Source organism: Diabrotica virgifera, chromosome 2 (genome assembly GCF_917563875.1).
Source record: "Diabrotica virgifera virgifera chromosome 2, PGI_DIABVI_V3a".
Lineage (NCBI taxonomy): Eukaryota > Metazoa > Arthropoda > Insecta > Coleoptera > Chrysomelidae > Diabrotica > Diabrotica virgifera.
The window spans coordinates 238292891-238309720 of NC_065444.1; the positions used below are offsets into that span (position 1 = coordinate 238292891).

Below are 16830 nucleotides of genomic sequence, written 5' to 3' on the forward strand. Positions count from 1 at the left end.
GAATTTGCTCAAAAATCTATTTTAATGCGGAAATTATTGATCGAGAGTTAAGTAATTATTTTATAAAATAATTGCAAAAGAATATTTAGATTATTGCGTTCTATTAACATTTTAAATATTGCCAAATTAAAGTATTTGCACTGTACTTGTATTTGTACTCTCTTGTATAATTGATTTACTAAAATGCAACCTAATACATACATAATTGAAAAATTCTCAATTTTATTTTACATGTACCTTAATTACATTAAATTCATATTATATTTATTTAGGAAATTATGGTTTCTGCCTTACTGCATACAATATTGTCATACATGCCAATTATTATTTGTAAGATTTATTATTCTTAAATGAAGAAATATAGCAAATTAAAAAAAAAATCATTGAATTCAAAGTTTTATGTTTGATTCAAAAATAATTTATATTTTTGCTTTTTTTTTGTTTTTTTAAATACCCAATAAAACATCCTGATAATAGAAGGTAAAATGAGGATGGGAGGCCGCTTTTCTATAAAATCACCGGGCCGCTTGAAAAGTTCCAGCACGCCACTGTCGACACATACCATCTTTTCGTAGATTTTAAATCCTATGATAGTGTCCTGGTACTAAGAAATAAATTGTATGAAGCCATGGATGAATTCTACATCCCCGATAAACTGAAAAGATTGGTTAAGGCTACAATGCGTAAAATTGTTTGCAAAGTCTAAATACAGGGCGAATAGACGGAGAGGCAGAGCTGAAAAATCTCTTTGAATTTACTAACCAAAGCTAAATTTTTCACAGTTAATTACTGTGATTGTGTAGAGAAACATACTGCGGTCGGTCAAGCGAAACGTAGAACAGGGGTTACTGAGAGGGTATCAAAGTTGCTTTCATACGAAGGTAATTAAATCCATTTACCAAGGCTGAAAATCAGTACACACATTCTAAATTGAATATAAATAAAAGTTATTATAGTCGGTCAGCTGTATGATGGGACAGAGCCGGTCGGTCGGCCTCAATGAATGTACAGGGTTATTCACTATATTTTGACCCCCTTGTAAACTGCTTTATTTACAGAATTAGAAAAAAAAATGTAAAATACGAAAGTTATTCGATTTTTTAATTATGATTTTTGACATATATATCGTACTAGTGACGTCATCCATCTGGGCGTGATGACGTAATCGACTATTTTTGTAAATAAGAATAGGGGTCGTGTGCTAGCTCATTTGAAAGGTTATTCAATTCTCTATACAGTACTATAAACATTAAGATCATTATTTATACAGGGTGTCCAAAAAATTTTTTGAAGTATTAATTAAACAATTAATTTAATTAAAAACATTTTTTTTGACACCCTGTATAATTAATCATGTTAATGTTTATATTACTGAATAGAGAATTGAATAACCTTTCAAATGAGCTAGCACGCGACCCCTATTCTCATTTAAAAAAAAAGATGACGTCACCAGTACGATATATATGTAAAAAAATTAGAATTAAAAATCGAATAACTTTTGTATTTAACATTTTTTTCTAATTCTGTAAATAAAGCAGTTTACAAGGGGGTCAAAATATAGTGAATAACCCTGTACATTCACTGGGGCCGACCGACCGGCTCTGTCCCGTCATACAGCTGACCGACTATAATAACTTTTATTTATATTTAATTTAGAATGTGTCTACTGATTTTCAGTCTTAGTAAATGGATTTAATTACCTTCGTAGGAAAGCAACTTTGATACCCTCTCAGTAACCCCTGTGCTACGTTTCGCTTGACCGACCGCAGTATGTTTCTCTACACAATCACAGTAATCAACTGTGAAAAATCTAGCTTTAGTAAATTCAAAGAGATTTTTCAGCGCTGCTTCTTGGACTGGAACAATCACACGCGTTTGAAACACATGTTAGGCTGCGACAGGGAGATGCGCTGGATTGTCTTCTTTTCAATGTAGCTCTGGAAAAAGCGGTCATTCGAATAGACAACAGATGAAATATTTTTATCATCACAAATGTTGTCATATGCAGATGATGTGGACCTAGTTGCCTGTACAACACGCAAGCTAGAAGAAATGTATACCACCTTCTCAAATGCCTCAAAAAATATCCCACCCAACAATGGAGCCAGAAACATCAGTCACCAATTCACGGTTGATAACTCTACCTTTGAAGTGGTGGACAAATTCACATACTTAGGCTCCCTGATCACCAAGGAGAACGTCATTACTGAAGTAATCAAGCCAAGCATAATCCTAGCAAACAAATGCTATTTTGGACTGAGTAGACATATTTATGAGAAGCAGAAACTTAAGCCAAAAAACAAAAATAACCATATACAAAACCCATATAACCAATGTTGACATATGAATCGGAGAAATGGACCATATCCATGGCAGATGAAAACCTTCTGCTTATATTTGAAAGAAGGATCCTTGGAAGAAGAATATTCGGTGACATCTGTGAAAATGGTGTTTGGAGGATAAGGTACAACTACAAGATATACCACAGATATAAACATATATTTGGTGGTAAAGACGTAGTATCTCTTATAAAAATAGGAAGGCTAAGATGGACAGGACATCTAACAAGATCACAGCAGAACAACCCTCCTAGAAGTATCATTATATCACAACCTGTGAGAAGTAGAAATAGGGGTAGGCCAAAACTTGGATGGAAGGATAGTGTAGATGAGAATGGTAGAAAAATAGGCGCAGCAAACTGGCAACAGTTGGCAATCGATAGAACTGACTGGCGTAATAGACTTGGGAAGGTCGAGGCTCTTTTATAGGGCTGTAGCACCATTGTAGAAGATGAAAATCGAGAGGGTGCAAATCGCTTCGCTTTTAAACCCTTAATTAGAGCATTTAGAAGCATATAATAGGTCTGGATCCATAATAGGTCTGGATCCCGCGTATGAAAAAAAAGTTGATTAATAGCAAGCTGAAAATTTGTTAATAGCTTAAGAGTATCTAGTCGGACAAACTTTGATATATGGGAACACTGGAACAGGGGAAGTTTTAATTGTGAAACAGGTTAAAAATTTGGAACGGTCAGACCACGAAAACGTCACATGTATTTTCTCCGACAGAACTTCCAATTGATTTGTTACCCTTTCATTAAACTCTCATGCAAAAATCAGGCTGCTATTTATTACCAAATGGGCATTATAATGAGCGGAACAAATAAAACATGTCAAATGACAGGAATTATGACAGGTGATAAATAGCAGTCTGATTTTTGCATGAAAGTTTAATGAAAGGGTAACAAATCAATTGGAAGTTCTGTCGGACAAAATACATGTAACGTTTTCGTGGTCTGACCGTTCCAAATTTTTAACCTGTTCCACAATTAAAACTTCCCCTGTTCCAGTGTTCCCATATATCAAAGTTTGTCCAACTAGACACCCTTAAGTTATTTACAAATTTTCAGCTTGCTATTAATCAACTTTTTTTTTCATACGCGGGATCCAGACCTATAAGGATCTCTCATTTTAATTTTAATTTTAAAATTTTTTGAAAACAATTTTCGAAGTTGAAGTTGAAACATCAAAAACAACTATAATAGTTATTTATAAAACAGTTCGTGAAGTATGCTTTTTGCGAACGCACGCGATGTTTAGAGCACGAGCGACAGAGGAGCGAGTGCTATACATCGCGTAAGTTCGCAAAAAGTACTTCACGCACAGTTTCATACAATATTTTATCTACGATAAACATATAAAAAAACTGTAACTCTTCGTCACTGGAATTCATTTCTATTCTACAATTTTTAGAACTTTGACATTTAAAAATTCAAACTTCTTTCAAACCACAAAACTGTCAAAACTTTTGTTGTAATTTATTGCTCACAAGTCATCACCATGACAACGCTAAAGTTAAGGATATTTGATTATATGAATGTGTGCCAAAAAACAGTGCGAAAAAGTAAATCCCATTTAATATACATTGTTACTTCACGCACGCTTTAAATCCTTCACGCACTGCTATCTACAATGACAGTTTTCACAAACTAAAAACGTATACTACATAATATGACAGAGTAGATAAAATTTATTTTTTATTACAAACAATTTTTACGGCTTAATCCCATATAATCGTAATATTTAACTAAGAATAATTACTCGTATATTCATATCATTAACGATATTAATTTTTGTTTCAGAAAGATACCATCAAAAAAATCATTGATAATAAAAATTACAACAAACGCATGTAAAGGTGAAAATACCGAAGTCCGGTATTTGGAACATGTTCAAGCTGTGATTTCTTTAAACGCTACAAGGAGAGGGGAGATTGAACTATTTCTTACATCGCCAATGGGAACAAGGTAAATATTTTAAGAGATCTTCTTCATCTAGTGCCGTTTCCACTAATGAAGGTTGGCTATAACCATTACAAATCCATCTCTATCTTCTGCTTTTCTTAAAAGTGTTTGTGTGTGTTTAACCTGTTCCAGTCGCGAATGTTTTTCAACCAAGATATTTGTCGTCTAAAGTCCCCTTTTTCCTTTGATTTTATCCTTCATAATCAGCTGATTTTTTAAAGATAGTGAAATTTTATGTAGTTGAAGATAATTATATGAAAAAATTCGATTTCTATACAGTTTTTTTGTTACCATAAATGAATTACAAATACCACTTCATCTTATTCAACCAACAGAACTTAAACTGACAGGAACAGAGAGCATAGTCAGAATGGATCCAGGGCCCTGAGCACGCCAAATAGAATTATATTTTGCTGACGTCACAAAATCGAATTTCACAATGCAAGAACCGACGGCTGCTAGACAGCGTGACGTCACTAAAATAGAATTATATTTTGCGTGCTCCCACTACAGGGCCCAGAGCACGCAATATAGAATTCTATTTTGCTGACGTCACAAAATAGAATTTCATAATGGGAGAATCGACGGTTGCTAGGCAACGTGACGTCACTAAAATAGAATTCTATTTTGCGTGCTCACACTACTGAACGATCTTTCAAGACTCTTCCATTGCAAAAATTGACTAAGACAGGGCAATGGGCTATTATGTCTTTTATTTAACGTTGTTGTAGAAAATGCTTCTGAAAGTGAGAAATACCTGCAGACGCTTCTTAATACAATTTGTGACACTGGGAAACAGTTTGGTTTAACAATAAACAAAAAGAAAACAAAAACCATGGTGTCAGCAAGAGGAGTAAAGTCATAACAAGGATCCAGATAAATAATGAAGATATCGAACACGTCGACAAAATGAAATACTTTTCGAGTCTGGATTACGCAAGATCTAAATCCGAAATCAGAAATTCTATCAAGAATGCAGCAATCAAGATAAGGCTTTTTGAAGATGAGGAAATTGTAAGTAACCAAAGACTCAATCTGCAAATCCGATATCGGATGGTAAAATGGTATATCCACTCTATTCTTCTTTATGGTGTCGAAGCTTGGACTGTTAATGTTGACTTAATGAGAAAGCTAGAAGCTTTTCAGATGTGGCTTTTCAGGGGAACTTTTGACCACCATTAAAACGAGAAAATATCATAATATTTGGGGCACATACTTATAAATGATAAGTACGAGTTATAACAACTGATTATGAAGGGTAAAATCGAAGCAAAAAGGGGTCCTGGTAGACGATAAATATCCTGGCTGAAAACATTCGCGACTGGACCGGGTTAAACACACAGACGCTTTTCAGAAAAGCAGAAGATAAAGACGATGCAATGGTTATAGCGTTAATTGAAAAATATACAGAGCCTGTATATTTATCAATCAACGGTTATAGCCAATCTTCATTAGTGGAGTCGGCACTAGAAGAAGAAGAAGAAGAAAATGTAATATGAAAGTTTCGGATTAATATAAGTAGCACTATCTTTGACAATCACAATTCTGCACATGTTACATACTAGGCCACATAGCTAGGTCCACAGAGTCTCTGGCCGATGAATTTCAGTTGTTAAGGATATCTGCACAGAAAATAGAGCTCAAAAAACCAAATATATGTCTATATTTATGTTAACTAATAATATGAATCATGCTCCAACTTTGAACCTCTTGTGTCTTCTCATTTTGTTCAAATTTTCTCTAGCCTTTTTTATTCTGATTTTGATTTCCTTTAAGTAATCATTTGTGGGGTTAATCATTGATCCAAGATATACATATTTGTCCACTCGTTCGACATTGGTGCCGTTTAATGGAAGATTCTCGTTATTTCTTTGAGTTCGATATTATCATAAATTTTGTTTTCTTGACGTTCATTGTTAGACCGTATTCTTTTCCATACTCCGCTATTCTGGTCAACAGTCTCATTGAAGATCTTCAATATTTTCAGCTAAGATGACAGTGTCAACCGCAGATCTAATTTTGTTAATCAGAATTTCATTTACCTTTACTCCAGCTGTTTCACCATCAAGGACGTTTTTCAGGATATCTTACAAGTAGGCATTACAAAGAATTGGCGAAAATACGCATCCCTGTCTCACTCTAGGTCTAGTTTAAAATTTCCTCTGACAGCTGTTCGTTAAGGGATAGGCGCAAAATTTCGGCTCCAATGCTTATTAAATCCATTCATTTTTTTCTAATCCTGAGAAAACGAATAAGTATTGTTGAAAAATTTAAACGCAGAATAATAGATAACGTTATTACCGAGGGCCGAAAGTCCCTGAAAACTTCTATAATATCGATTTTAATAACTTACAGGGGTGAAAAAAAAGAGAACATTTAGTGTGATTTTGAATTTTAAATATCTCATTCAAAAAAACTTTTTGTTTATTTTAAGGGACTTTTGGCCCTCGGTAATAATGTAATCTTTCATTCTGCGTTTAAATTTTTCAAAAATAGTTATTAGTTTTCTCAGGATTCGAAAAGTGAATGCATTTAAAAAGCATTGGAGCCGAAATTTTGCGCCTACGCCCATAACATGTTCTATTTCTCGCTACTTATAGTAAAAAGTCGATCCCTAGAGATTTCACCCTGAGGGCAATGTATAATAAATGAACAGAATTATGTAAAATAAGTATCTGTACAACTGTACATCATGTGTCTATAAGGGTGTCCAGAAACTTTACCGACAAACGAAGACAGAAGATTCCTTAGATAATTTTAAGACAATTTAACCCAATTCATCTAGTCCGAAAATGCTTCCTAAAGGAGCTAGAGCTATTTGAAGATGGCGTCTGGTAATTAGTTTTTCTTAAATATCTCCAGAACGCTTCTATTTAGAAAAACAAAAATTGGTACACATATTTATCTTCCAGAGATAAATCGACTCCATCCATTGGGTATGGCAACAGTTATATTATTGCATAACTTTTTTGTTTTTAATTTTTAAGCATTTTTGAGTCTGGATTATTAAAATGTAAGATATTATAGTACTAAAAGGTACTCTTACTTTAAGTCGATAGGATACACCGTTTTCTAGAAAACGTTCGTTTTTTGAATATCAAAAATAAATTAAAAAAACTATTTAAAAAAACGAAAACTGGTACGTTTATTTATACTCCAGAGATGAATCGATTTCATTAATTGCGAATTTCTAGTACCAGTTATAGGCGTCCGGTTTTGGGAAGATCAACGGTTATTTTATCGCATAACTTTTTTGTCTTTAATTTTGAAGAATTTTTGACACTAGATTATTAAATTATGAGGTATTCCAGTACTAAAAGTTACTTTTGCTTAAAGTTGATAAAATACACCGTTTTTTTTTTCGAAAAAATTTTTAAATTTTTTTTTAAATTCAGGAAACGAAAAATTTTTAAATTGATTTTTCTAGAAAGCGGTGTGTTCTACCGACTTCAAACAAGAGTACCTTTTAGTACTAGAATACCTCACAATTTAATAATCCGGTATCTAAAATGCTTAAAAGTTAAAGACAAAAAAGTTATGCGATAAAATAGCCGTTGTCCCACCCAAAACGGACGTCTATGACTGGTACTAGAAATTTACAATAGATGGAATCGATTTATCTCTGGAAGACAAATATGTGTACCAATTGTCGTTATTCTAAATACAAGCGTTCTGGAGGTATTTAAGAAAAACTAATTAAAAGACGCCATCTTCAAAGAGCTCTAGCTCCCTTAGGAAGCATTTTCGGACTAGGTGAATTGAGTTAAATTATGTTAGAATTATCTGAGGAATCTCCTGTCTTCGTTTGTCGGTAGAGTTTCTGGACACCCTGTATAATTATCGAATGGTGAAGGACATCACTGTTAACAAAATAAATGAGCGAAAAACTCAAGAACATAATAATTTTTGTAGTATTTTAATATCAGTAATAAAAGAAAAAATCTAATTTTTGTTTTTGCAGATCGATGATACTTAGTAGAAGACAAAATGATGATGATTCACGTGATGGATTTTCAAAGTGGCCTTTTATGACTACGCACACTTGGGGTGAATATCCACAAGGTACTTGGACCCTTGAAGTAAGTACTCTACTTTTAATTTTTATTTAATTTCATATTTCATTCTTCAATATACGGTGCTACTGAATTTACATGTTGCTTTGTAATTTTTAAACTCCTCTTTTAGTGGAGTCAATGGAGTTTTTAGTTTTGGAAAAAAACAAACAAGATAGAACTTTTTATAATTTCATTAAGAAATGTTTATTAAACAACGTATCAAAAAGTTCTACTCAAGAAGTGAGTGCTTAATTTTTTATTAAACAAATTAACTGAAAGATTTGTTGTTTTTTAAATATCTACAAAAATATAAATTTTAGAAAAAGCTGACTTGACCATTGAAAAATTCAGAAAATTGTACACAAAAGATCTTGTATAAAGATGTTTCTAAAATTAAATCTACAGCTTCTATAATTTTTAATTTATAACGCTCAAGTCACCCCTCTCACAAACATTGGCGCACTGTATGGCTTCATTCGGCGAAGCGCGAGTTAATGTGACCAGTGCCGGATTTACCACTAGGCCGACTAGGCCGGGGCCTAGGGCCGCAAGCAAAAGGGGGCCGCAGCGTTTTGTAAAAAAAAACTTTTTTGTTAAAAAAAATGTGTAAAAAAGCCGTGTCCGAATATGGCTACGGCTTTGCGCATTCTACTATGCATGATGACATCTAATGCATCTGGAGAAAGATCATTCAGCGTGTTAAAAAGAATCAAAAATTTACGAAGATTCTAGATTGTCTAGTTTGGTTAGTTTTGTTTCAAATGCTAATAGATTTTTGAAGCCTTAGACTTTAACGATTTGATTAAAGATTTTGCAGCAAAGAAAGCTAGAAAAGTGAGTGTTTAGAGTTTATATATGAGATTTATTATGAGTACATATGGAATGGAGTGAGTGTCAATGTTAATCACTAATCCAACTTTATCCAAATAAATTAAGAACATGACATTGACGTTTTTCAGTATAAGGGAATAATGTGACAATTTAACGATCTAAAAGTTTATTTGTGGTATTCTAAATATTTTTATTTTTCAGTATCGTAGCCTATTACTGTTATACAGTTAATATTATTTTGCTTGTTCTTTTACTTATAATGTCTTTTCAACTCGGCTTTTTTTAGTCTTTTGCTGTCACCTGTATCTACTTTCCCCCCGGATGAAACAAATGCTATTTAATTTTAAGAATTAAGGGCAGAGGCGCAAAACAAAATGTCGCCTGTCAAAATGTTCAATGTGATTTTAAAATGTAACAATGTTCAATGTAACAATTTTAAAAAGTAAAATTGAAATAAACGTTATGTATTAATATTATGTGCTTTATGCTTTAATTACATAATCGTGAAGTTATTGGGGGCCGCTCGGGATAATTTGGCCAAGGTCCGCAAGTACCCGAAATCCGGTACTGAATGTAACATAATTTTTAACTAATTATTCAAATTAAATTTTATAAATTGTAAATCAAAGAAGAATATTGCAGCTATCCTATAGTTATAGTACAAAGTAAAAAAATTATATGTGTATAAGTGTTGTTAGTGTTGTTTAAAAATTATTTAACAATGTGTTGCTAATACAATTTTACCTATAAAACTCTCAAATTTGTACAACTTCCTTATCAAACATCGTACTAAATCATGTTTCATTCAAAAAAAATTCAAAAATTCAATTCAAATGATACGACGACGTCTCAAAAAAAAAGTAAAAAAAGTAATTTTTGAAAATTTTCGTAGTTTTACAGTATCACTACCAATTTAAAAGGATATTACTTAAATTTAAACGGATATACCTATTATACTTTTATCGGTATTTTTTTAAAGCTTAAAATGTAGTCTCAGAAATTCATTAAATTATTTTACTTTAAAAATGAAATAAACAATTTTTTTTTGAGAAAAAGAAAGATAAAAACTGTAATACAAAAATCAAAGAATATCATTTAAAAAAAATGTTTATACAAAGTCATCAAAACTTTTTTCTGTATAACTTAGCTAAAATACATTTAATGTTATGCAATGAACAAGCTTAAAAAATAATAAATGTTAACAAAAATTTTTTGAGCTCTTATACAGTATATTTGGGTAACTTGGAACCTATTGGAAATTTTTTTATATAAATTAAATTTAAAAAAATTAAATAAACATTCAGTAACATTAATCACTATTAATGTTTTAGAACTTGTCAAAGTGAACAATATGAGCAGGTTTAGCAAATTAATATTCAGACGAAAATATCATAAATAAATCACAATAAAATTTTTGTTTTGTATAGTTTTATTAATGAAATAACTTTACCAAATTACACTCAACTTTTAAAATTACCGACTTCTTAAAATGTATTGGACTCCCTTCGGGTCGGGAAATAAAAACTCTCAAAGTGTCACTCAGGATACAAATCGCTAATTTTAGAGCTCTTGTATAATTTTATTATAAGTGATAATTTTAATTTCGTTTCAGGTAAAGTTCAACTCACAAATTCCACAAAGAGGGTACTTAAAAGAGTGGTCTCTGATGTTACACGGTACCAAAGAGCCACCATATACAGAACTACCGGTACTCGATCCTCATTCCAAATTGGCGATTGTCAAGAAAGCGCATGAAAGTAGGAGCAAAATGTAATAGGTTTAGCGCTCAGTATTTTTTTTAATTTTCAACATGTACTCTGTCCTACAACTTCGAGCTTATATGAGTCGCAATAAGCATCAATAAAGTTAATATAAATTCAATTTAAAGAAATTAGTCGTTTAAAACAAAATAAGAGTATTTTAAATAAAAATAGTACAGTTCTATAATGAAATTATAATTCGAAATAGTAGTTTCTGAAACAACTATATAATTAAACCATGAAAGGATTAAATGAAAGATATAAGAGTTATCAAGAGAAATTAGTTACTACGTTACTTACTATTTATGGAGGCAAAAATAAGATAATATATGTCAAAACAAAACAGAAAATTGCAGAAGAGACTAAACCAATCAGTAAAAAAAAATATAAAACCAGTAAAAGAATAAAATCAATCAGTGAAAAGAAAATAGAAGCTTACATAAAAATGAATAAAAATAGAACACATGGACAAATAGTGGTTAATAACAGTCACTGTGAGAATTATTAGAATTAATTTTTTTTTTTAAATTCTTACAGGTATCTGTATAAAAATATTTAACAATATTATTTATTATTATTTGTAGAATTTTAACCAATATCAGACCGAAGATGTTACTTGAAAGATAAGTATCATGAGCATACATGCTCCCACTAAAGATAAAGATCTAGAAACCAAAACAGAGTTCTACGAAAAGCTAAGCACTATACAGAAATACGATATAAAAATAATCATTCGAAACATAAATGCAAAAGTCGGGATAGAGAAGTATAAGAGGGGGACGAGGTTTGCATAAAAATTCAAATGAAAATAGGAAAAAGTTAATCAAATTTGCTACAGAGAAGAAAATGAAAATAGCTGGCACACGGTTTGACAATAAAGATATTCATAAGATAACATGAACATCCGCGATGATGTAATAGTAAAATAATCAGATAGACCATGTCTTAATAGAAATCAAACATGATAACTCAATAGACGATTGCAGGAATCACAGAGAGGCAGATACCAACAGTGACTATACAACATACCAATAATCTCAAAACCTGTTAGAGGCAGATTAAATTACCAATTAGAGCGCCTACAAAAGAAACCGGTAGTAGAGAGATTAGAGGAAGAAATAAATAAAACGCTAGAAAATTCAGTCAAGCAGGAAATAGAAGAAGAATGGCAGACCATACAGACAGCCATGTCTAAGGTAGCGGAAAAGTGTATAGGAGCAATGCAAGAGAGGTCAAAACTGGTTGAAAAGATTGTGAATGATTTGGCAAGGAGGGCAAAACTACAAAGAGACAGAAAATCCTACTGGAACCAGAAAGTTAAAATAAGAATTGAGGATCAAATGTCGGAAGAAATAGAAATTCTTCGGGGTGTGAGACAGGGCGGTATATTATCACTACTGCTATTTAATACATATAGAGAAGTCGTCTTCCAAAAAGCTTTAGGAGAGTGTAAGGATGGGATGATCATAAATGAGTCCTTAACAATATAAGGAATGCTGATGACACACACTGGCATATTCATTTCGGGCAAAATTCATCAGGGCAAAATTTGTGAAAATGAAACATCTATTATTGTAATAGAGACCTAAGAATGGATCTAAGGATAAGGTTGTTGCGCTGCTACGTTTTTACAACTTTGCTGTACGGATCTGAAGCCTGGACATTGAAGCGATTAGAGATTAAGAAATTGGAAGCTTTTGAACGTTGGTGTTATCGAAGAATACTACAAATATCATGGGTAGACAAAATTATCAATATTGAAGTCCTTGATAGGGTTAATAAGAGGGAAGAAATTATACAGACATTAAGAGGTGGAAGCTTAAATATTTCGGTCATATAGTAAGAGTTCCTCGTTATAGTCTGCTGCGTTTGATTATAGAGGGCATAATAAAAGATAAAAGAGATGTAGGAAAAGACGAACCTTCTGGATACGAAATCTAAGAGAATGGTGTAGTCTGAGCTCTAACCAACTACTTAGAGCTGCTGTAAGTAAAATAAGAATTGCCATATTGATATCAAACCTTCGATAGAAGATGGAACCTTAAAAAGAAGAAGAGAACCGAAATGTTAAAACACTATTGAAGGAGAGAAAAAAGAAGAAACGTTCCAAGGAAAAAATGGTTGAAACAGACTTCAGCATACTCCACCAAAATAGAATTGCATCCTCCAAAAAATATACTTAACTTGCGTTAAGTACCTGCATATACAAGAATTATAAAATAATGGTAAAACAATAATTTGAAAATATACTTCGTATTTGATTTCTCTTGATAATTAAACTGTATTAATAAGTATAATTATATCCACGGACAGAGAGTTTACAAATAAAGACACATTCATTAACTTTAAAAAACATACATTTGTATTAAAAGACATTATTTTTTCAGGGCTAGTAAAAGTTTTGGCTGGATTGGCCAATCTGAAAATATCGTTTTTTTTTTTATTAAGCACAAACTTTACAGCCAATGCCGACGATAGATATTTTCATTCTTAGCCAACTTTGATCTTTTGCTGGTCCTGAAATACTTATTAAAAACGAAAAACATCAGCTTGCATTTAAGAATTACAACTTAGAAGAAAACTTTGATATTCTATATGCAGTTTTTTTTTAATTATAAAGTATTTCTAAACTGAAAATAAACATAATATTATATTGTTTGTATAATTTTTAAATATTTTATTTTAAAACATATTAGTTTAGTACGTTAGTATAAGCAAATTCGTGACAGGATATCTCGTAACGCGACATTGTAAGCCCACAAATGGTAACGGACAATTCGTAACGGCGACAAGTCGTAACTATACATATTCGTAACGATACAATTCGTAACGGCAAAATGGAATTATTCTGTTCATTTTTGTTAACGTGGGAACTAACTTTTATTACAATTACAATTGTAATCTAGTAATATAAATTGTATTATTATAGTAAATACATTATTATTAAACTGTTTTTATTTGTTTCATTATTTTTCACAATTATTTTTACTACTTTAAAGTTATCATTCGAGATAAAAAATATAAAAAATCTGTAGTTGTGATATTATCAAGAATAAAATATGCAAAAATATGTGTGAAATATATTTAAAAAGCCATCAAAATCTTAAAGAAGTGCCATTACCAGTATAAGAATGTATACAAAATGCATTTTTGTATAAGTTCAGTAATACTTAATCTGCTAAAATAATTTTAATATTGGCGTTATGAATTGTAAAGTTACGCTGTGCCGCCGTTACGAACTGAACCCGTTATTGTTTGTCCGGTTACTGTCGCGTTACGAGATGTAATGGAACCAAGTAAATTATATTGTACCAAATAAATTACAGAAACATCAATTTTATGTGATAAATGCAACTTTTCACCTTACAAGTTTCTATATGTTGTTCTGAAGCTATTTCCTTGTGGCATTTTTATAATTAAGTATTTTCTATGGGAAATAAGCCACAATTTTACTAAAAAATGAATTTATTAATGTTTCGAAGCCCAAATCGGGTTTCGTTGTCAAAATACAAAATACTATTAAAATAAACAAAAATGTTGCTAAGTAAAAAAATTCTTCTAATAATTTATTTTTGCCAATATAAATGAGTCAGATTAAATAAATTATTAGAAGAATTTTTTTACTTAGCAACAACATTTTTGTTTATTTTAATAGTATTTTGTATTTTGACAACGAAACCCGATTTGGGCTTCGAAACGTTAATAAATTATTTCCCATAGAAAATACTTAATTACAATTTCTATATTTTAGCCCAGTCGCTAAAGATTTGATCTCTAAAAACGAACGAACAAGTTGAACTTTGCCGAGAATGTCAATTTTTGGACTCCGAAAAAGATAGTTTGACAAAATTTTGCCACTTCTACCCCTGAGCTTACCCTTAAAACTAAAAAGAGGGGGAAAACGAAAAACATCAATTTACCAAGAATCTATACGTTGTAGAGAAAAATGTTTCGAACAGAAATGTAACTGAGATAGTTCTAAAAAAAATTTTATTAGAACTTTTCCTGTAGACTTATCCGTTCTCCCAGAAACAACGCTTGAAGCAACCGGCGATTTTGAAGGTCAGTTAAGCGCGCGAAATCAATTTTTTTTTAAATATAATTTGTATTAACACAACGCGCGACGGTAAAATATCCATGTCTTTTGATCAGAGTGTCTTATCGACAAAAATCAAAATGCGTTTTAAAGAAAAAAGTGAAAGTTGAAATTCACCGCTTTTTACACATTCCAAATGTCCTATTTGTTGCCAAAACTCAAAATCGAAATTTCATATTATAGGATTTGAAGATTAGGCTCTAACAATGAAACTTGTTGTTATGATAGAAATGTCAAAAAATATGTTTGTAAAATGAAAACAACTATCTGCAATAAAGATTTTAGATTGAAACTGGGATCAGTGGCGTAGCTAGCCCCACAGGGGCCCCATATCAAAGTTTCTCGCCCTTTTCGACCACTGATATGGCATAGTGCTAAAAAAATTTCCAACAAAAGAAGCAAAAACGCATATATTGAATAGAATAGAAATATGTTTTACAATTTTATGGACAAAGCTTATAGAGGTCAGAAAAAAAACAATAACAAATACAGTTTACTGAAATTACAAAAATCGTCAATACTATTACAAAATAAAAGATAATGAAATAAAACAAAACAATACAGGGTGTTTCATTAATAATTGGAAATAGGTATTTTAACTGTAGATTCCTGGGCTCAAAATATTAAGGATTAACCCAAATCACCTACTCCGAAAATGCTTTCTAAGGGAGCTGGAGTTCTTTGAAGATGATGACTTTTAATCAGTTTTTTTTAAATACCTCTAGAACACTTATATTTAGAAAAATGAAAACTGGTACGTCTATTTATCTTCCAGAGATAAATCGATTTCATAAATTGTGAATTTCTAGTACCGGTCACATGCGTCCTCTTTGGGTAGGGCAACGGTTATTTCACCGCATAACTTTTTTGTCTTTGATTTTTAAGCATTTTTGACACTATATTATTAAATCGTGAGGTATTCTAGTACTAAAACTTACTCTTACTTTAAGTCGGTAGGATACACCGTCTTCTAGACAAATCGATTTGAAAATGTTTAATTTTTTGAATTTGAACAAAATTTGAAAATATTTTCAAAAAAAACGGTGTATTTTACCGACCTAAAGCAAGAGTAACTTTTAGTACTAGAATACCTCATAATTTAATAATCTAGTGTCAAAAATGCTTCAAACTTAAGCACACAAAAAATAATGCGATAAAATATCCGTTGACCTACCCAAAACGGACGCCTATGATGATCGGTACTAGAAATTCGCAATTGATGAAATCGATTCATCTCTGGAATAAACGTACCATTTTTCGTTTTTTGTTTTTGGGTTAAATCTTAATATTTTGAGCTCAGGAATCTACAGTTAAATTATTTCCAATTATTAATGAAACACCCTGTATATTGCAAAATTTAAATAAATTGCAAATTACATAATACAACCTTAGAAACTATTAAGTCCTGCGTATAAAACCCAAATATAGATAATAATAATAAACCTGATAAACTCTAATAAACCAAACTCGAAAAATATATTTGAATTGTTGTTTTAAAACAGATTCAGTTTTTTCAAGTCAAGGGTAAAGGACATAGAAAATGAACGTAAACAAAGAAGCTCTGTACTTTAACGGCGAGCGACCGGCAAATACTTAGATATACCTAAATACAATTTATAGATAAAGAACATATTACACGAAAATATACGCAAACAATACACAGTGTTTCAATGTTTCAAATATTCAAAGGTAAAAAGATTACAAATATTGCAATTTGGCATTATACATTATACAATGTCTCACATACAACCAACGGTGAATAGACAATAAAAAGTAGCTTGAAAA

The 16830-nt window shown here is 31.5% G+C and overlaps 1 protein-coding gene across 2 annotated transcripts in view; it reads left to right on the forward strand.

The window, feature by feature from the left end:
* LOC114330885 (neuroendocrine convertase 2) overlaps positions 1–13614 on the forward strand; it is a 423318-nt gene extending 409704 nt beyond the window's left edge. For both annotated transcript variants that reach the window (XM_028280306.2, XM_050644389.1), the window contains exons 11-13: positions 4142–4306; positions 8265–8382; positions 10802–13614. In XM_028280306.2, the coding sequence (XP_028136107.1) occupies positions 4142–4306; positions 8265–8382; positions 10802–10963 (445 nt within the window). In that variant the 3' untranslated portion in view covers positions 10964–13614. The remainder of the gene's footprint in view (positions 1–4141; positions 4307–8264; positions 8383–10801) is intronic.
* The last annotated feature ends 3216 nt before the right edge of the window (positions 13615–16830 follow it).